Raw genomic sequence first — 20,782 nt, 5'->3', positions numbered from 1 at the left:
TTGGATGTCCTCAATCTTGGCAGAATCGGTCGTCTCAATGGATCTGTGCCCTCAAAATCTATAACGCATCTGTTCATTGCGGCAAATAATCGCTCCAGTAGTTCTCTTTGGTCTTCTTCTGGATTTTCGACGGGTGCAGCATATATATTCCGTCGTTGAGCATCACTTATTGCTATCACATCTGCGTTGTTTTGTTCCTCAGAGTTCATATGTGCATTGATGTTGTGTTGGTTTTCAGCACAACCGCAGTTTTCTTCAATTGTCGTTTTGTTGTTAGTGAGGTTCCTATTATGTAGCCTCAGTTGGACTTCATTTTTTATGGTTATTATTATTATTATAAAAAGATACTGAGATGAGGCCATATGATGGCCTATAAATCTCATACAAAAATGAAGAAAAAAAAACACCTTAGGTGATAAATGTAAGAAACAACATTAATAGACTTCCCCTTCAAAATCAGCAACCTTTGATTCGAAATATTTTTCCGTAAGATGCTTCCTTTTGCTACTTTAAAAAAATCACCCGGTATACCTATTCTCGTATCCACGATATGCTAATTATGACTCAACACCTCAGTAGACGATCAGACATACTTATATAATAATACTTATAAAATTATATCGACTGATGAGTCGAAACCATCAAGGCAATTGAAAAAAACTACTGTAATAGATATCGATCGTTTTCTCTTATGAAAAAATATTATATAATACTGATATAATACAATTTTCACATATTGAATTGACTTTAATTGTAAACTTATTCAAAGTAACTCTTTTCCCATGAATATTTTGAGAGTATTATCAATCCTTCTGAAATATTCTTCGGAATCTTTCAATTCATCACTGAACATTCCATGGAAATCGCCATCATCTGGGGATTTGCTGATATCAAATGAAGTGTTGAATGCAGTGGTGAGACTTGCTCTTACAAAAATTGGTTTTGAATAAACCGCTCTTGGCAGACATTCTTTAAAATTATCATAGCAGTCACTCCAAGAAAAACATTTTTCAGGATTACTTCCAAACTCGATGAGTTTTGATGAGATAATATTGTAATAAAATTTCAATAAATCTTCTATGCGTTCATACTCTGACAGAGAACATGTGGAAAGAAGGTACTGAGTGATATCAGCCAGTGGAGGACCAAGAAATGAGTTCTGCCAATCGATTATGACCACTTTTTCTGGCTCTAATGTTTCTTCATTCTAAAAAAAAAAATAAATGGTATAGTACTTTTGAAATTCAACTTCGAGATCATATTATATACCCAAAGATGAAGTCTTATAAGACATATAGAAAAAATATGAAAAACATATCATGTTCTCTGTTAACATGAACAGATATAGCTAAAAATGTAACAGCATTTTGTTTCTGAGATACAAGGAAGGCAATTTAGAAAATCAGCCTATTTCCATTAAACTCAATAATATCCATATTATTGAACTCGTTTATTAAGACTCTATTAGGGGCACTAATTTCACTATTTTTTTAATTACGCTATCGATATTTCATGGCGCTTTTATTTTCGGAGATATCAAAAATATTTAAAAATCATAGGAAGTGGGTGAAGTCGTTTTTGAAAAGGATTTCAAATGTATCTATGATATAGGGTAAAGGGGGATAATTACACCCTGTATAGTAGGTAAAAAACGATCAACGTTTCAAACTTTTTTAATGAAAATGGTATTGTTTTTGGAAAAATTAATAATATTTTTATATGAAGAGCATCATAGGAAACTGTACCAAAGATAAAGTTCCATCTGTTTTTTGAGAGGTCGTTCCCCGAACAGATCGCTCTATTATGTCGTTGCGATGACAGTCATTATTCCGTGGTACCGTCCGGCCGTAAATACGATAACTCGAGACCGAGACAACATGCCAATTTTGAAAGGAACATATCATAAGAACCCCTTACCTAAATAAGCTAACCGACAACAATGACATCATGATGAATCACATCTCATTTCTACCTAAATACTATTCTTTGGTCTACAATTAATCATTGCGGAAATATTTTATTGCACTATTTTTTATGGACACCCTTCGTATAAGAATGGAATTTTTTTTGAAAAGTATAAAAGTTTTTCCATCCCGCGTTACTCCCCTCTTAATGAAAATAAAAACCTTAAGTGAACCTACAAATGTGAATAAGAAATTGTTGTTCCAACAGTCCCCATGTCTTATCACAGAAAAGCTGCAGTCTTCAGAAGTAGAGCTGCGACGAAAAATGTCTTCCAAATTGTTTTTGGCGTTTTCTAATTTGTCTACCATTTTTTTCTCACATCGTTCTTTGTACAATCCAATTACAAAATCTAATTCTTTCTTGACAGATGCTTTGTAAAGTTTATTCATTTTCTTCTCTTGAAAATCCTTATTGATTTCTCCAAAAGTCTTGAATACATCTGGTTCTTGATCCTTAACAGCTAAACACAATGCTTGCCATTTGGCATAGGCCTCCAGGACAAGCTTGACACATGCCAAGCTTTGAGGTTCATTTAATTGGCACATCTTGAAACCTTTTGGTCTAAGATTCTCCATTAGAATAACATACAGGTCCTCCTTTGTTATTGTTCCGAAACATTGTGGTATATTTTCGTAAGGTGTCAAGTTTCTGTGTTCAGCGAATTTTCGAAGGAATGGTATGATTTTAGAGTATAGGTTTATTTCATTCATATATGCAACTCTTAAGTTCAGATCATCAAGTATCACACTATTTGATTTACCCCGCTTGATCAATATATTGAAGGTTTGTATATTTTGTTCTGCACGTCCTACCACTTTGACGAATATAATATCACCTAGGGATCCACCTTTGTTATCATCATCGATAATATCGACCTCTATCGTTTCAAAATTGCGAGCTTTGAATACGTCAGATATCCACGAACGCACTTCACACTCCATGTTGCACTGGTTTAGAAACGAGTGAATCTATCTTAAATCAAAAACTAACTGTATCGGATCAGGACAACTTGTAGAAATTCGTGACCAATCAGTTTGACCTTGTAGTATACACGTTATTCCGATAATTGATTAGGAGGGATTACCTACTTTATCTAGCAGGCCGGAAGGTTAGACGTTGCCGCTATAACATCGGAGTGTCATGAAATACCGGAGATATGGAAAGTAGGAGGGGTGTATAGACAGTTTGAGATGTAATTCCTCAAAAAATTAAAGCATTTTATTTATTTGTGATCAGTTTCATAATCATTTTACCGCAAATAATCTAGACCACAACATGACGAGGCAGCTATAATAATGAGTTCCTTAAGGGGAAGATTCAGATTTCTTGGACATTCAAACTCAATCAAACATTCCATAAAATAAAAATCAATCATAAATATAAGTACAAAGATTGACTCTCGATCGACACTCGAAAACTATTTTATTCTGTTCTATTATCCCAAACTTAAATTCTATCAAACCAGAATTTTACAGAAAAAAAACTGATTCAATCAAACTTGCTGGCGTAATGAACATTTGTCGTAAAAAATTATACCAACCTTCAAAAAATTTCATAAATGTAAATTTCAAAACTCTCCTCTGATTATTAGCTTCAATAAAATTAATTTCATTATCTCTAAACTCTAAAAGAAGTATCCAGCGATGGAAAACAAAGATGATAACCCACTACAAAAATATTTGTATCTACATTTTCGTCATAATGGAGAAATTCCATTTGTGAACATGTAATAATACCTATTATCATTTCTCAACAATGAACTAAAATCATCGGTTTCTAATTCTAATAACTTACTTGTTGATTACCGCAGATATCAACAATTTTTACACATTTTTTCGTAATTCATTTATTTTCTCTTCCAACACCAAAATAACTAAGCAAATAATCAGAACGTTTTATCACTTTAACCTCAATCTATGCACCAATGGCTGATGTAAAAAAAATATGGTATTACGAGATGACCTTCCAGCATAGAATTGGCATCACTGCATTTCAGGGCATCATTCTGGGCAGTTAGAAAGAGTAGGCCATGTGAGAGATATTCCGGGGAAGCGTATACGCCGACTCTAAAACTGAAGTTAAACTTAGGTAGGAAACTCATAATTCGAAAAATTATGATATGTTACTCTGTTACGGAAAAGAGCGTTGAAAAATAACTGTTTTCATGCTAAAGAGGTAATAGGTAAATTAAAATTTACCGTTTTTCATAGTTGGATCGGGTACACTCGTCTCTGATTCATTCGATTTGTACTCGTGATTTTTACGCTTGACGGACACTTTGTTAGAAGTATAAAGGAAATGAAATGAATAGTTTCTAACTATCCTTCCTTATTGATTGTTGTTTTGTCGAGGCGTTTTAACTAATTTTTATGGTGGACCCTCTCTCAGAGGATTGCAGTGTTTTATCCTGGGGCCACAGATGGAATCGTCAATATGTCAACTCGGTGATCCCTTGATCCCTACCATATACACCTTCCATCTCCAATCTTCTCTTTCCGCCAGCTTGTAACTTGTTCTCTTTGAGTTTTTCTAGTATTTAAATAATTTTCTGTTGGATTCCTTCATTTTTCTTGAAGTAGCATTGGGAGCTGTAAAAGGATTTTGGTGTTTCCTAAATCTTTGTAGCAATTTCATTTATAAATGAATTATAATGTATTTTCAAATCCTCATATGTTTTTTCGTCACTATTCAGTGATTTCAATCATTGTTTTAATTTTGAGATCCTTATGTATGGATTCATTTGTTACAAACTATGGCGCATTTATACACATTATCATCACTATCTATCGCTCATATATGATCTGCTGATGTTTACAAACTTTTTTCAAATCGAACTGCACCTCATTCCAACCATAATGAAATTATTAAAGAAGTTTGCAGACATCTGAGCAGATCATATGAGCGATAAATATTGACGAGACTTTTTCAGCTGAAAATATGCAGTCATTTCGAACTCCCTAAGAAAATTCAGACTACGCTCCTCCTATTTTCTCGTGGTATCCATTTCATTTTGTCAAAATAAATGTTTTCAAATATTTTACTTTTTTTGTATAGAAAGGAACTGAATACAATATATTTAGCTCATTTCTAAGAATGCGATCCCGTACCGTTGACGTACCGACTAGTCATGAAAGGGCCTAAGGTTGAAGGGATTATATAATTTAGTAGTTTATTGAAGCTTCATTTTGAAAATATTTTATTTTTTTATTTATTATTTTATTAATTATGTATATCGTACCTATATATAAAACTGATATAAAAATATCAATAGGATTCGTATAATATAATAAGTAACATATTCCATCCAATTTAAAACCTTATATACCTTTCCATATCACATAATTCCTCCACTATCACAGTTACTTTATTCTTGAAAAAATAACATAATCATTTCGCAGGTACGTTAATCTGTATACTAAAAAGTTAAAGGTTATCTCCCTCAACACCCATTGTTAGTAATTTCATTGGTAGTCGAAGGATCGTCATACAAAATTGCGAATCTTGGTTCAGCTGGCGATCTGAGATGAATCACAGCCAAAATTCTGAAACATTTCAAACGTTAACCTCCATCATATAATAGATAACGGGTGTTTTTTTCGAGGTATATAACTTTAAGTTGGCATTACTGTTCAAGATGGTGACCGATTCAACAGCTGTCAAGTGATTTATTCTCAGTTTGGTTTGGCAATTCATCATGAATAGACTCACGCCTGAACAACGCTTGCAAATAGTGCAATTTCATTTCGAAAATAATGGTTCTGTGCGGAATACGTATTGCGCACTACGTCCATTTTATTTTGCTTAGCGATGAAGCGCACTTCTGGTTGAATGGCTACGTCAACAAACAAAACTGCCGCATTTAGAGTGAAGCTAATCCTCGAGTGTATGTCGAAACACCGTTACATCCAGAAAAACTGACTGTTTGGTGCGCTTTATGGGCTGGTGGAATCATTGGTCCGTACTTCTTCAAAAACGATGATGGCCAGAACGTTACAGTCAATGGTGATCGGTATAGAGCCATGATTACTAACTTTGTCATTCCTGAATTGAACAACCATGATGTCCAGGAGCAGTGGTTCCAACAAGACGGTGCAACATATCACACAGCTCGTGCCACAATCGATTTATTGAAAGACACGTTTGGTGAACGCCTAATTTCACGTTTTGGACCTGTGAATTGGCCTCCAAGATCTTGTGATTTAACACCGCTAGACTACTTTCTGTGGGGTTATGTAAAGTCATTTGCGGATAAGCCACAAACCCTTGACTATTTGGAAGACAACATTCGCCGTGTTATTGCCAATATACGGCCACAAATGTTGGATAAAGTCATCGAAAATTGGACGTCGAGATTGGACTACATCCGAGCCAGGCGGTCATATGCCAGAAATCATATTTAAAATGTAATGCCTCAATATTATCTTGCGGATAAATAAAATTCATGTCAATCGAATAATCCATCGTTGTTTTATTGCAATTTAAAGTTCTATAGCTCTAAAAAAACACCCTTTATATCGTTATTTTTCATTAGATCGAGCAATACCATCTCACTTACATAGTTAGTATGACTGTCACTCCCAAAATTCCTGCAGTAACGAAATTGAAGAATTCAGGATGTGTATCCAACGTATAATTATAAATGAATGTATAGAGCGGTCCACCTAACATTTGCAGAATATTTTCAAACATAATCAATACGGAAAAAATTTTACCCACTTCATCTGCCTCAGCTATTTTTGATATCAAGGAACGTAGCATGGGACTCACATTTCCAGTCAAAAATCTGACACAACCCCCTAAAACAAAATCATAATGGTAAACATCATCACACCAATTGGCTTTAGTTTATGTCAACATTCAATCCAACTGGTAATTCTGAGCATCTGATGCAAGGGTATTCTCATCCTAATCTGACAGTGAGTTAACAAATTATAATAAATTAATTAACTTTAGAGGGGCAGTTCATTCGTACCGCATCTGAGCCTGGATCCTACTAATTTATTATCGATTGATGATCCATAAAAGTTAAAGAAGTACAAGAAGTTGCCGATTCTTATCTAACAAATGTTCATTTATGAGAAATGAAATGTTTACTTTCTATATCTGAATGGATTTTTTTACTCCTTGTTTTAAAACTGTTTCTTTTTCAGGCATGTTCTTATCATTTGCGTTTCTAAGAACTTTGGATCAGTAGTTGTTTCACGTTCTAAAATCAGTGTAGATGAAGCCAATAGGGCTATTGGTAAGATCGAAGGCTTTCAAGTTAGTGAAATCGTAGTTTTCCGACTCGTCCGTTGATATCGAGAAACTAGAAATGTGACCAAAAGACCGAGAAGTGGACGCCCAAGATCTACCACTCATGCTCAAGATCGCTTTCCAACTGTGTCTACACGTAGAGAGCCTTTGAGTACTTGTCGAATCATGCAACAGCGGCTTTTGAACACTTCTGGTGTTTTGGTTTCGATTGAACAGTTCGTCGAAGACTTCGACGCATTAATCTACATTCCAGACGACTTTTGAGAAGTATTCCATTGGCTCAAAATCATAATCGACTGCGATTGAAATTGGCCAATGAACACGTGGATTGGAACGTTCAATGGATGTCTGTTTTGTTCACAGATGAGTCGAGATATGGACGGTTTTCGGATAGTCCACGTGTACAGAATTGTTGGGGCTTGATGATAACATGAATGCGCAGATTTACATGGATCAACTCATTGACGATACCCTTTGTTTCGTGCTGCTATTGAGCCAAATTTCTTATTTTTGGACGATAATGCGTCACCCCATGTGTAATTTGTCGATGAAGAACTGGAAATTCATGGTATTCCGCAGTTGGCCTTGCCACCTCAGTCGTCAAACCTCAATCCCATTGAACACGCTTGCGATCAGCTACAAAGAGATTTAGATTCTCACCGTAACCACTTCCTCATATTCTTCAAGAACTCAGACTACTTCAACAATCTGATCGAAAGTATGCAAACGCGTTGTCAAGCTGTGGTTGATGTTCGAGGAGACCATCCTTTTCAATTCTCCTTTTCATTTCATTTCAAATTTATGAGTGAACTGATTTTGTACTACAGAAATGAAAAATAAATTTTCAACTGAAACTGTGAAACTCATAAAGGAATGGGCGAAAAAATTATTTAGAGTGAGTAAACATTCAGATTTCTTATATTTCCAAAATTGGTGAAAAAATCGGTCTCAAAATGTATGAACTTCCATAACTTTAGTGGAGCAGTATATTCGCATTTGCTGCGTTTGTTTGTGGGAGCCTTGAGAAGATTATACGATATGACTATAATACATAAAATGAATTCGTATAGGAGTATTAAATAAATAAGATCAATATTAATTTATAGTGATATTAACTACCTTATGCAGAATTTTTACAGCTTTATGAATTTCAATACATTGAATCAATATTTTCAAGTTAAACAATCAATTCAATTTTCTAGAGTACAATACTTCAATCTTTATGTTTAGTTTTTGATATTTCAGATATCTCGTTCAATTCTGTAGTTTTGACAATTTTATTTTTTTTTATTTGGTTTTATAATCAATAACAACTTTTTGTCATCTAAAGAAATAATATCTCACGACACAGAAATAGATTTTCTGGTGAAAAATTATCTAGGGTTTATTAATAGTAGTGTACAGTTACCCTGCTTTGAAAAGAAACAGCATCAAATACTCAGAAACACTCAAATATGTCATTACATTTGACGCTTTATGGTGAAAGAGAATAATATGTTTTCTAAATTTTCTTACCGAAATAGATATGCATATTTGTACTAGCCAAACCCTGAACAAGTGTTCCGTCCAAGCAAGAAATCAAACCCATTAAAATCAAAATGCTCTCATCAACTTTGAGTTTCTTATGTAGCATGTATACACCAAAAATTGTGCCACCAATTGAAGCTACATCTCTGACACTAGTGAACAATGTATATTCCTTCAGGGTCCATTCGAACTTCAGGCGTAGATAAAGATATAAAGAACCTCCTTCTGACATAACCGCAAATATGAATAAAGAAGTTATTGTGAGGCAAAGCATGATGAGGAGTCGTTTATGGTTTGGTCTTCTCTTGAAAGTTGTAGCAGTCATTTCCTTAATTTCGTTGAAATTGAATAAGTTGTCAAACTTTCCCTGAAATATGAAAAATATACACAATACTTAACTAAATCAACCCTCCACCGAGCCCACAACTGTCAGGCAAAACATAGTATATATAGTACATATCCAAAGACAATATATTTCGATTGTGCAAGGGTTATAAGTTTCCCGCAAATCTTTGGACTTCTTCCTCTTTTGCAGTCAGGCCATTGGCCTTTTACTGCTCCATCTCATTGTTAATCACCTCTGCTGGAATTATTGTATTCTGCTCTAGCAGTTGACAATTTACCAATAAAAGTATTTATGAAAAATCTCAATCTCTGTGCCAGACGATGTTTGGCTTAAGGCGCACTTCCTAAGGAAGTGCCATGGGCTTTTTCATCATAATCGCAAGCCTTCCTTACAAGGGAGTTTGCGTGATTTTTCACTTTGTTGAAGGTCTTCACACTCAGTTTTATTGGATGATCGTTTAGTAATGGTATTTGCAGATCTTGTATCCTCATCTCAGGATCGTATTCTGCACGACTTGAAGTTTATACATATGGGTCTTTGCAACGTATCCCCACGCCGAGCATGGATAAGTCATGACCGGACGAATGGTGGACTTACAGAGAAAAGCTTATTGGAAAGAGACATTTTGCTGCTTGTGCAAAGTAGCGGTTGCAACGCTGCCGCTGTTGTCTCTCCCTTCGTAACCGCTGATGTGACGTGTTGCTTCCAAGTAAGCTTCTTGTCAAGTATCAGTTCAGGATACTTGGCCTCGTTTTTCCATTCGATCTTCCTACCGAACATTACGACGTATCCTTATCCTTGGGGATCTTTCCTCTTTCGGCTGAAGAGAACAGCTTCGTTCTTCTCCGGGTTCACTTTGATTTTCCATCGAGCGAACCATGATTTAAGTCTCAAGATGGCTTCTTGCAGGTAACTCGTTGCCATTTTAGGACACCACAAACTGGCAAGAATTGCGATATCGTCAGCGTACAGTGTCATGGAGGTTTTCGGCATGTCGGATACATATAATGTAAACAATAACGGCAACAGCAGAGATCCTTGCGGAACTCCGGCTGAAAGTGCCCACTCTGAAGATGCTTCAACTTTGGCTCTAAACTTGCGAGAATGCAGGTAAGACGCTACAAGTTGAACCATGTAGAGTGGAAAATCGGCTGTCAGTAATTTGTAAAGCAGACCTTTGTGCCATACTTTATCAAACGATTTGGCACTCGGAGCACTTGTTACACAGTGGAGTGTTGGCTTTGAAAACCGGACTGTTCCAGCTGTATTATCTTCTATTCGGCCGTTATTGCCTTCAATCTTTTCAGAACGACACGGCAGCAAAAATCAGATCCTTTTACGGTTTATGACTTTATTATCGGTTTCAAAATGATTACTTTTATTATACTACTAGCACGTCTATGTTCTAGGTTTATTATTTTCCTTCATATATCCGCTGTGTCGGCGTCCCCCTTGTTGTGGCATCTGTGATTTTTGCATTCGTCATCGGTATACACTTACCCGTCGTTTTCCTATAACATAGGTCCGCAAACGATTTGTTTTAGAGATACAGATGTTTAAATTTCAAGTTTTTTTTTTCTCATAGCACCTTCCTTTCACAAGATATTTAACTTGAATCGGCATAGATAATCCAGTTTGAAGTTTTCATCATGTGATATGCTAATTTTGAATGCAAATCTACAGGATGATATTTTACCTTAAACGAGGAAAACCGCAATACGCTCTGTTAGTGTGACGTCACACACCGCCATTTTCGGTTCTCCTGTCAGTATTCGGAATCCAAACAAATAAATTGTCAATCAAATTAGTACGGTGTCGTTGAAGGAATTGGCTTATTTTCATAAATAAGAGTATTTGAGGAAGGATTTCAGTATTAATTGACAGACAGAAGGAACGAGGTTAATACCAGTAAGTTTGAATCCTGTATCGTTCCCCAGATTTTGTAAAAAGCCATGTTTATTAGTTGAACTTCAAGTTCGAACTTACTGGCATTAATCTCGTGCCTTCTGTCTATCAATTAATAGTAAAATCGTTGCTTAAATAATCTTATTTATCAAAATAAGCCAATTTCTTCAACGACAACGTACAAATTTGAATGACAGTTTGTTTGTTTGGATTCCGAACACTGACAGAAGAACTAAAATGGCGGTGTGTGACGTCATCACTAATAGAGCGTATTTCTCCCTGTGTGGAGTAGTTGTGACTTCCGGAAAACACAGAAAGAAACTAAAATTCGATGTTTGGATAACTAAATTCTACATTTTATGAATTTTAATTAATTTTTCGTTGGGATTGTTGGGAAATCCATAAGCCAATACAATTTTTAATTACGAATAATTCATTACAATTCTTGAAATGTCAAATTTAGTTATCCAAACATCGAATGTTTCTTTCTGTGTTTTCCGGAATTCACAGACTACTCCACACAGTTAGAAATTGCGGTTTTTTCACATTTAAAGTTCGTTCTCGATAACTCTTAAAGTAGTGTAGAGCGGTGTGACTTTGCACCAGTTTTTATAGTTTTCTTGGTGTAACTTTTTTTTTTGTGAAATGAGTCCTGTGCAAAGTATGTTTAATTTGAACATTTTAGTTGTCGACTGCTGTGGTTAGAATCAGATGAAAATTTCCCGAAATGTCGAAATCCTCTCAACCAAAAGTTTTCAGTTTTTTTTTAACGTGACGTTTAATGAATGTGAAGTAAGCTGCTAAATATATTTTCTGCACAACTCCTAGTATTTCGCATATATACCCACATTAAAAAATTAACCGCTCACATATAACATACCATAGCACACCATTCAAAGTACGCCAGACGACTGCGACGGTTGCAACAGGTGGGTATATAGTGTGGTTAAAGGTTCCGATTCGTGATTTCTGTAAGATGTGGCCAACTTTACGAAAACGAAGTGAAACTTAAAATATTGGGCAGTTCGGCAAAGTGACCTCCGTTTGCAAAGTTACACCGCTCTACCGTATTCATTTTAGGTATAGGGTTTGCTTGAGTAACCCCCACTATTTTTCTACGTAGAATCGACTGAAATAACAAAAATTAAGGTTCTAATTTGATAATCTTCAGTTTTGATGGATTTGAGTTGTCCAAGTTCATGATCTTATTATAAACACCCTGTACATTTTCGGTCTAAACCGCAGTCATATAATACTATAGGTATTTGCAGAATCGAAAAAAAATATATTTTTCGAAAAAAGCCTTTTCTGCCGGAAAATTCAAAAAATTTGAGTCCTCATCGACACCATTTCGTTCATAAAAATCCCACTAACTCATGAACCGTTGAGTTTTTACCCAAATTATGGCATATTGCCGAAATTGTCGTCAAAAAAGCTATCTGATGATGCAAAAATATACTGGGTGTGTCATTTTAAATAAGAAAGTAGTGGTTTTAGAGATCTAAAAATATTTCAGGGAGAAAGATCATTGTCTCAAACACCAATATGCAAATTTTCAGCTCAAAATTATGATTAGTTTTCCATAAAAACCTCTAATAGGCCATCCCGGTGAATCACCCTGTATACAGAACCACTAGTCGTTTTGTGCTCATTAACGGAATTAGCAGCGGCATTCGAGATCCATACCTACTCTGAAAATTTTTAATTTCTTTGTTCTTCGATTTTACGTATAGACGGCCGGCTGTTATGCCACTTATGACAGATTCTGTTAAGAATCGTAGCAGTTGAGTCACAAGAATTCACAACCAGACTGGCAGACACTAGACCAATTGTACATAATGATTGGAAATACATTTTGCGAGAGAAATTTTTTAATTCTCAGATGAAAAATTGTTTCATATGTTCAATATTTTCTATCCCAATTATCCTAGGACTCTGCGATTCCTCCCAGATGCTTAGAGCTTGCATGAGTCAGCAGAAGCTATTTTCTGTGTATGCTTTGACACTGTGTCTCATCTCCACGTCAAACAGCATTGTCAACAGTGGATGACTATATGGTCCCCATAACTAGGAAATTTCTTTCTCTGGCCTTGAGCTTAGGAGTATTATAAAAAACGTTCATTAAAATTCGTGGTCAAGAGTGCTGTGGAAAAATTAGTGTGGATTTTCTGTGATTACAATTAGCGCTTAGATTGTACCATATCACTAACATTTATTCACATACTTCGAATTTGGGAACTACATATGTTACAAGCTAAGCGCTACTTGTAATCGCAGAAAATCAATTCTAATTTCTCCACAACACTCTTGACCAAGAATTTAAATGAACGCTCGTTATTATTTCAACATCTCAACCATTAAATTAAAAATAAGAGATGATTCCAGTTTTCCATAGAATCATCATCCTCAGAAATTTCTACTGGAATAGTTTTTTTGCAACTATTTTCTTATTAATACATTATTCCTCCTTAACATATCCAACAAAGAAAATATGAATATCATCTTTACACAACCAGATCAATGTTGATAGATGCTACTTTTGGCACAATCTTAGTATGTATATATTCATATTAGACATATGCACTAATAATAAAAGAAACTAATATGAGAACTTGATTGAGTAATTATGGTTGAATCCAAAAATTGAAATTCAAACCCAATTTTGTATGCAGCAAAATAAATTGTTAGATTTTCTAAAAGCAATACTTGGCAGAAGGATTTTTATACCAACCTCTGTCTGTACATTGGGAAGAGATTCTTCAAGAATAAATATTGAATATAATAAGGCTATAAGATATGATCCAGTTGCTATCACAAAGACTCCTACATAATCTACTGCATTAAATATATATGAACTAGAAATCATTCCTACAAGCATGCCTATCGATAGCACCACCTCAAATATGCCCATTCTGAAAAGTATCAAGGAGTGAAAAAACAAGAGTAAATTTATGATGGATAATGACGAGCAGAATTTATCATGAGATAAATGAATTTAATACTTGATGAAAATGTTTCTCATCCATCCAACCAACCTTAAACCTCTACTGTTCTCGTCAGTAATATCAGTGACGTAACTCAATAAAACAGTGAGTGCTGATGCAAAACCTCCACATAGAATAATAGGAATTGATGTGAGGGTCAAATACCAAGCCGACATATTTTTGAAGAAGCAAAAAACAGTGATCATACTCAGAGATACAACATGACCTGGAAATAAAAACTTTGAAAACTTTTGAACAAGGAATTCAAGTGCAGAAATGCAGAAGACTTTTTGACATACCTGCCGTTGTCAATACTATAATTGGTTTTCTACCATATTTGTCCGACCATGATCCAATAAATAAAGCTAAAATTACGGAAATAATTCCAGACGGTATCCCCACTACCATTGATATAACATTTGCATAAGGTTGAACGATAGATTCCAATTTCTGAGTATAATTATCTTTATCTTCTGATCCAAGTAGTGCACATTCCGATACATTATATCCAAGGTTAACATAACAAGTGCGAAAAATAATTAAATTTGTGAATACTGGTCCTGAAAAAATTAACTTTCATTATTCATTCACAAATGAAAGATAATTTCATACAAAGAAATAAAATAAAGACATCACTTGAAGCCCATGAAAATGTTTTGCATAAACTTAATTGATCAAATAATGTGCTTGTTTTTATGTTTGTTTTCTATCCTGACTTTCCTAGGCCTCTGGGAGACCTCTCAGAAACTTATAGCTTGTACAATTTAGGAGAACAGGTTGTGTTCTTTGTAAGCTTTTTTATTAATTTCATGAAATGTCACTTGACTTGATTGATTTCAAAATTATCTTTGGGTAATCAACATTGGAATAATATATTGATTCAAATGGTATAAATAGATGAGCTAATTATTCAAAGGTACATTCAACTTAAAAATATATATTGAAAACTGAAAACATGGCATTTATGGCTATGCATTCGTATTATTTCTAATGGAATTATTATTATTATACCAACCCTGCAAAACGATACTGAACAATATGAAGAAAACTGGTAGTTCTATAAATGTTCTAAAACCTTTAACTTTGGAGTTTTCCATTTCTATTTTCTAGATGGAAAAAAAGGAACCTGAAAATAATATTCAAAAAACTGAAATCTATAAATTTGGATGAAATCACAATTATTACTTATTCCTCTATATTTAGGTATGTATCAAATAATTCTCATTGATCTGACAAGTCTGCAAACATTATTTTGTTACTCTTGAAACGATTTCCTGTTGATTGCACTTTTTAGTTGATATGTATTTAATAATCACGTTCTAATTATAAATACATTGCCGACTACAGATTAGTCCTTCATAAATTTACTCATCATCCAGGAAGAATATGATAAAATTAATAAACAAACAAATATATTTTTGATCAATCATCACAATTATCAGAACAACTGTAAATTGGATCTACGATCATAGACCTAATGTATCTCCATCTATCTATATTAGTTTCTGTGTTCTGAGCCATAACATAACCTCTTTCAAAATCAAAATACTATCACAGATTACTAGTTAGTCTGTGATACTATGATTAAAATGTATAGTTGGCAAGTTTAAACAGTTAATTAGAAATTAAAATAAAAAGATTTGAAAATTTCAAGTTGAGAAAAATGTATCAAAGTAATGGAAATGGAAAAAAAATTGGAAGAGTATAGAGCTAAACAGCAAAAATTGAATAGAACAAATAGGTTCAGAGATAAACTAAAAAATATATTCTCTTATATATTTGAACGAAAAAAAAATGTCAAAGATGGAGAACAAAAAGAAAACGAAGATCAATTTCGAAAGATTGTTCCATCTGTGAAATTATCCCATCCAAAAAAAAGAAAAATGGATTATTCGGATGAAGCAAAGAGCCTTATTATAACTGAAGATGCATGCTCTGTTGATGAAGAAAGTTTATCAGATGACAGTATTTGGTGTTGTTCATGGCTGCAACTCTTTTACTATTTTCTTTATTTTTTACTTTGGGGTCTATTATATATGATATTTATCAATTTACAATTTGGTACCGTTTATTTAATTTTATCAGCTTTAATATTGATGTACTTAAATACTGGAACAACTCCTAAAAAATCTGGAGAAGTGAGTGCTTATTCTGTTTTTAACAAAGATTGTATCAGTATAGATGGTACACTCAAAGCCGAACAGTTTGAGAGAGAGATTATGTTTGGAGCAGGCTCTGTAAGATAGTTCATTTACAGAAATTATGTACGGTTTTCCTGGATTCATAAACTGCCACTGACTTTGTGATTGGTCATTCACAGCACAGAATATATTATTAATATACAAATAAAAGAAGGGGTATAACCAATAAACCCTAAAATTAACAAACTACATGCACCGAGTTTTGTGAATACAGGTTAACTATAAAATAAATGAAAACATATTTTTTTAATAATTGTTATAACTTATTATGAAATGTCCATAAAGAAATTGATTATTTATTGAATTTATAAGAATTCTGTCTATCACAAACTTGGAGAAAAGTTAAAATTTTTAGTTGTCTACTAAAAATAAAACTAGGTTCTGTAAATAATTTCATTTAATTTTAGAAAATATTTAACAGGTTATAGGATACTGAATTATAAATTTGTCACTATAAAAATAATCTGAATCATTATTATTACACAACACTTTCTTATAATCGTTAAATTAAAGTTAATTGTATATAAATATTTTTGAAATAAAAAAGTTAATATATATATATTGGTGGTGCTAAAATCTAAAATAAAAGAAGACTTAAACAAAATAGAATAAATTGATAAAATATGTCATGTTATAGTTTCGTAAATATTCAGACAGCAGCAAAAGAAATTGATCATTAAATTACTATATCACAGTATGTACTGTACACGTATGATAAACTTAAATTATTGGTACCTAGTTTGAAATATATCATATTCAGAAGGCACAAAATAAATTATTCATTTATTGACTCGGCTTGTATTTTCTCATTCAATCACAAGAATACTTCCACTAATTGTTTTGTGAATTGGATTAAATTCAATCCTTAGGATAATTTGGAAAAGAATTTCATATTTCTCACTTCAATTTCAAAAACTTACTCTCATGATTGTTCGGATGTTCCAAGATGCTCTAAAGTGGGAAATGTATCAGGTCGAGGTAAAATTATCAACACAGTGATACCCACAATACAATGCCAAAGACTGTGCAAATACATATAATTTCCACTAGTTTGAAAAAAAGCAAAAATCATTATACCTATAAGCATGACTATTATTCCAGTAGAAAAATAAAATTTCAGATATTTCATCTTAATGAAATTTTTGCCAGATTTTCTAAATTTGAAATACCAGCACACTCCTATAATAGCTATACCAGGGATTGTGATTAAAAAAAATATCCAAACACCTGTTTTATCAATAACAGTACAATAAGCTAATATAATTGCTGCAAGCACATGAAGTGTGGACCTATGTTTAGCTTTGAGATCTGATATTGCAAGCATTGTTGCCCAAATCGAAAAAAGTGCACTAAAGAAATCTGCAAACTGAAGACTTGAATGGGTAGTTATACAGAATTGTATAGCATCATCTCCAACATCACAAGCATGATAAAATGAGGAAAAAATAAGAACACTTGAGTACATAACTGCTTCTGGATAGTATTTCCTTTTGACAGCAAAATAAACACATGGTATCATTATGGCGTTACTAGAAATGAGTAATATTTGTCCAAGAACTACTTTCCAAAATGGTGTAGCATTCGAGTCATCTGTGCAATCCATTCCTGAAAAAAACAATATTTGAAATCATAATATTGTCAACCTACCTAGAAAAATAGCAAAAAAAAGGAACAAATTAAAAATTCTTCTTTAATATTCTGCAAGGAATAATATCAGAAAGCTTTAATTAATCTATCTTAGGTACAAGAAAATAATTTAAGGTCTCGTTATATTTTCCTACCTCTATATTTATTTCTACACTGGCAAGCAGAAAAAATATATCCATCAACTAAAATGTATTGGCATCGTCCATTTGGTCCACATTTTCCCATTACACAGGGAAAAGAACTCAAATCAAACATAATCGAGCTCTTGCAGAAACCTTGAGATTTTGCACATTTATCATCACAATTGCAATCCTTGCATTCAGCTTTCTTTTCAAGCTCTGCTTTGCAGTTCTTAGAGCATACATTACATGAATGTACAGTGCTGCAACTACATTTTGAAACGCATGTCCTAAGCTTTTCACTGCATGTCTTATAACATGGACAATTTTGACAAGGTTTACAAAAAAGTTTAATAGTAGCATACCATATCCCTGATTCAGGAAATGGTATTAGAACCGTTGAATTGCTAACAGTATTATTTATAACAACTGGAGCCAAAGTTTTCACTCCATTATATTCACAAAAACGAGGTAGAGTTGGTATTTGATACATGTCTTGACTAATGCATCCTATAATAATTTGATCAACAGCTTCTGGGGAAAAAAATACAAGACCTGCTTCATTTGACTGTGTTCGGAAATCTATACTGAATTCAAAAGTACCCCCTACATCTATTATATCCTCTATATTGAACTTCAAGACAGAAAAATCATCACTTGTCATGTTAAGAGGTATGGGAACCATAAATTCTCTCTCATTTTCGTGATTTAAATTGTATGTATACAAAAATGCTTCAGAACCTGATTCCTTGATTAATTCATACAAAGTATAAGAGTCAATTGATCTTGTATATTGATTTTCATAGTAGTCAATGATAGCACTCTTATAAAGAGTGGGATCTAATTTATTACTCAAGGATGTACGTATGTTTTTCCTCCTGAAAGTTTGATCCAAACTTATGGTGTCAAGTGTAAAATCAAGAGATGTTTCCACCTGATTTTTACTGAAATCAAATTCTAAAAAGTATTGTCCATCTTTATTTAACCAGTAAGGTATTTCTATCTTTCTACCAGTTAAATTTATTGTCTTTGTATTTATATATTTGTTTTCTGCAGGCAGGCTATCGGAGCTTAAACGAAGTGTTATATTAGGAGAATTTGCATTTCCTCTATTTTTTATTTTTAGAATCACTTGCTTGATGTTAGGAGTTGTTAAAAATTGATAATAATAACTCACACTTTCTTTTGAATCTATATGGTAACTATAATTTTCTGTCAGTAATTTCAAATACTTAGCTTTCGAAATATAAACCAAAATATTTATGAAAGCTGTGCAATGCTGGGATAAACCTAAAAATAAGACAATATTAATAAATTAAAGCGGACATAATATATGAAGGTAATAAATGCAATATCTCATGAATACTGTCCAGTGTTGTTTACTTTGAAATTACAACATAATACCTACTTGCTAAGCTCCAGTGGCCATTTAATGCTAATAACTTGATCACATGAAAATGTATACATATAATTTTGAATAAAAATTGTGATATAGAAAATAATGGTAATTCAATACAAAATACCTTTTTGTTTAATGGCAACTGCATCAGGATTTACATATGGAAAGAATGCAGCAAAATAATATATACCCGGAGAAGGAGAGGATATATTGATATAACTATACTCCTTATCGGTGTAAAGTTCTAAGCCGTAAAGTTCTGACTTGGTTATATTCTTTACCCATTTTGGATTCCTTGAATTATCAGGGTTCAGTACAGGAATCGATCCTTTCTTTGCATAAACATACACTTTTTCGGGAGAACACCCTAAAATCATTTCATATTTAGACTACATTTATTGAGAAACTGGTTGGAATTTACCAAAAATAGAGAGATCAAACGGTTCAGCAGATAACTTATAAGATACAAATGATATTTGCGCTGGAATGTCTACTTGAAATATAGCCAAACTAGCATAACTTCTATAATTATCAAGAAAAGAAGATCGTTTTTTGGTTAATAACACTAAATTTTCCTGAGCGTTACATGAAATTCGAAATATAAATAAAAGAAAAAGTAGTTTGGACATTTTTGTCCAGATATTTAATGGCTACTGAATATTCAAATTTGTACTGTTTGTAAAATGATTTCATTGCATCTAAATCCTAAAGGGAAATGAGCTATTTTCTAAATTCAATGAAACTAGGAAGTCTTCAATTCGAAAATTGCCTTTATTACACATTTCAAGCTCAATTCTAATGAGCCGGATACTTGTCAAAACAAATATGTTATAGCTGCAAACCATAGACCTAATATCCATGGACGTCGCGTTAGAGAGAGAAGTCGAGAGAACGAATGAGATGGAACATCGGATGGAAGTCTGTCAACTCTCTTGATTTATTGCCCTAGAGAAAGAGAACAATATACATCTCTTTCAACTCGAAGAGTTGAACGTTAAATCGTTATTTCAAATTTGAAGTCCGAAACAGTTTATGAAAACGAAGGGACTAACTGGAAAACTGCGTCAGTTGAAGAATCTCCAGCAATATATCATTTTTTCCCATCATGAATAAAAACAATATTTTCAAGAGAAGATAATATCATGTTGAGTTTTTCATATTACATTAGAATTTAGTAGTATTTATTTTCAATTTGTCATTTATTAAATCATAGTATCATGGTGCTTTAAGATACCTCAAGTCCATATCTTACCCACAGCTTTCTTTTTCAGCCGATAACCTCAATGCTCAATCCTAATGGTATTTCGATAATCATGGATGAATGAATGTTCTCTTTTATCTAATAAAAATTTTCTGTAGCATAATTTTTCTACCTGAAGTAAAAGAAATATTACCAATTCAAAAGATGATTGAATCGAATATTACTTATCTTC

General features: G+C 33.3%; 4 protein-coding genes across 8 annotated transcripts; 1 reads left to right on the top strand and 3 right to left on the bottom strand.

The window, feature by feature from the left end:
• Window positions 1–669: 669 nt before the first annotated feature.
• On the bottom strand, window positions 670–3,027 carry LOC123685974. Its single transcript, XM_045625872.1, has 2 exons — window positions 2,142–3,027; window positions 670–1,207 (listed from the first exon to the last, which is right to left on the bottom strand). The coding sequence occupies exons 1-2, from the start codon at window positions 2,904–2,906 to the stop codon at window positions 764–766; spliced, it is 1,209 nt and encodes a 402-aa protein (XP_045481828.1). The 5' UTR covers window positions 2,907–3,027; the 3' UTR covers window positions 670–763.
• Window positions 3,028–5,144: 2,117 nt separating this feature from the next.
• On the bottom strand, window positions 5,145–15,418 carry LOC123685928 (proton-coupled folate transporter-like). Of its 5 annotated transcripts, none has more exons than XM_045625823.1 (8): window positions 15,160–15,418; window positions 14,999–15,109; window positions 14,283–14,543; window positions 14,002–14,209; window positions 13,731–13,911; window positions 8,737–9,115; window positions 6,521–6,761; window positions 5,145–5,507 (listed from the first exon to the last, which is right to left on the bottom strand). In XM_045625823.1, exons 2-8 carry the CDS (start codon window positions 15,078–15,080, stop codon window positions 5,405–5,407), a joined length of 1,455 nt encoding a protein of 484 aa, XP_045481779.1. In that variant the 5' UTR covers window positions 15,081–15,109; window positions 15,160–15,418; the 3' UTR covers window positions 5,145–5,404. The 5 variants fall into 5 exon arrangements, with proteins under 5 accessions (XP_045481779.1, XP_045481785.1, XP_045481774.1 ...); XM_045625829.1 differs by having other exon boundaries at window positions 14,999–15,130; window positions 15,169–15,418; XM_045625818.1 differs by having other exon boundaries at window positions 15,169–15,418.
• A 241-nt stretch (window positions 15,419–15,659) lies between these two features.
• Window positions 15,660–16,258, top strand: LOC123685956. Its single transcript, XM_045625861.1, has one exon. It carries the CDS (start codon window positions 15,660–15,662, stop codon window positions 16,227–16,229), a length of 570 nt encoding a protein of 189 aa, XP_045481817.1. The 3' UTR covers window positions 16,230–16,258.
• Window positions 15,729–20,573, bottom strand: LOC123685921 (post-GPI attachment to proteins factor 6). Its single transcript, XM_045625791.1, has 4 exons — window positions 19,771–20,573; window positions 19,474–19,716; window positions 17,966–19,240; window positions 15,729–17,789 (listed from the first exon to the last, which is right to left on the bottom strand). The coding sequence occupies exons 1-4, from the start codon at window positions 19,976–19,978 to the stop codon at window positions 17,107–17,109; spliced, it is 2,409 nt and encodes an 802-aa protein (XP_045481747.1). The 5' UTR covers window positions 19,979–20,573; the 3' UTR covers window positions 15,729–17,106.
• Between the last annotated feature and the right edge of the window lie 209 nt (window positions 20,574–20,782).

This window comes from Harmonia axyridis, chromosome 1 (assembly GCF_914767665.1).
Source record: "Harmonia axyridis chromosome 1, icHarAxyr1.1, whole genome shotgun sequence".
Classification (NCBI taxonomy): Eukaryota; Metazoa; Arthropoda; class Insecta; order Coleoptera; family Coccinellidae; genus Harmonia; species Harmonia axyridis.
This window is presented reverse-complemented; position numbering and strand designations above follow the sequence as displayed.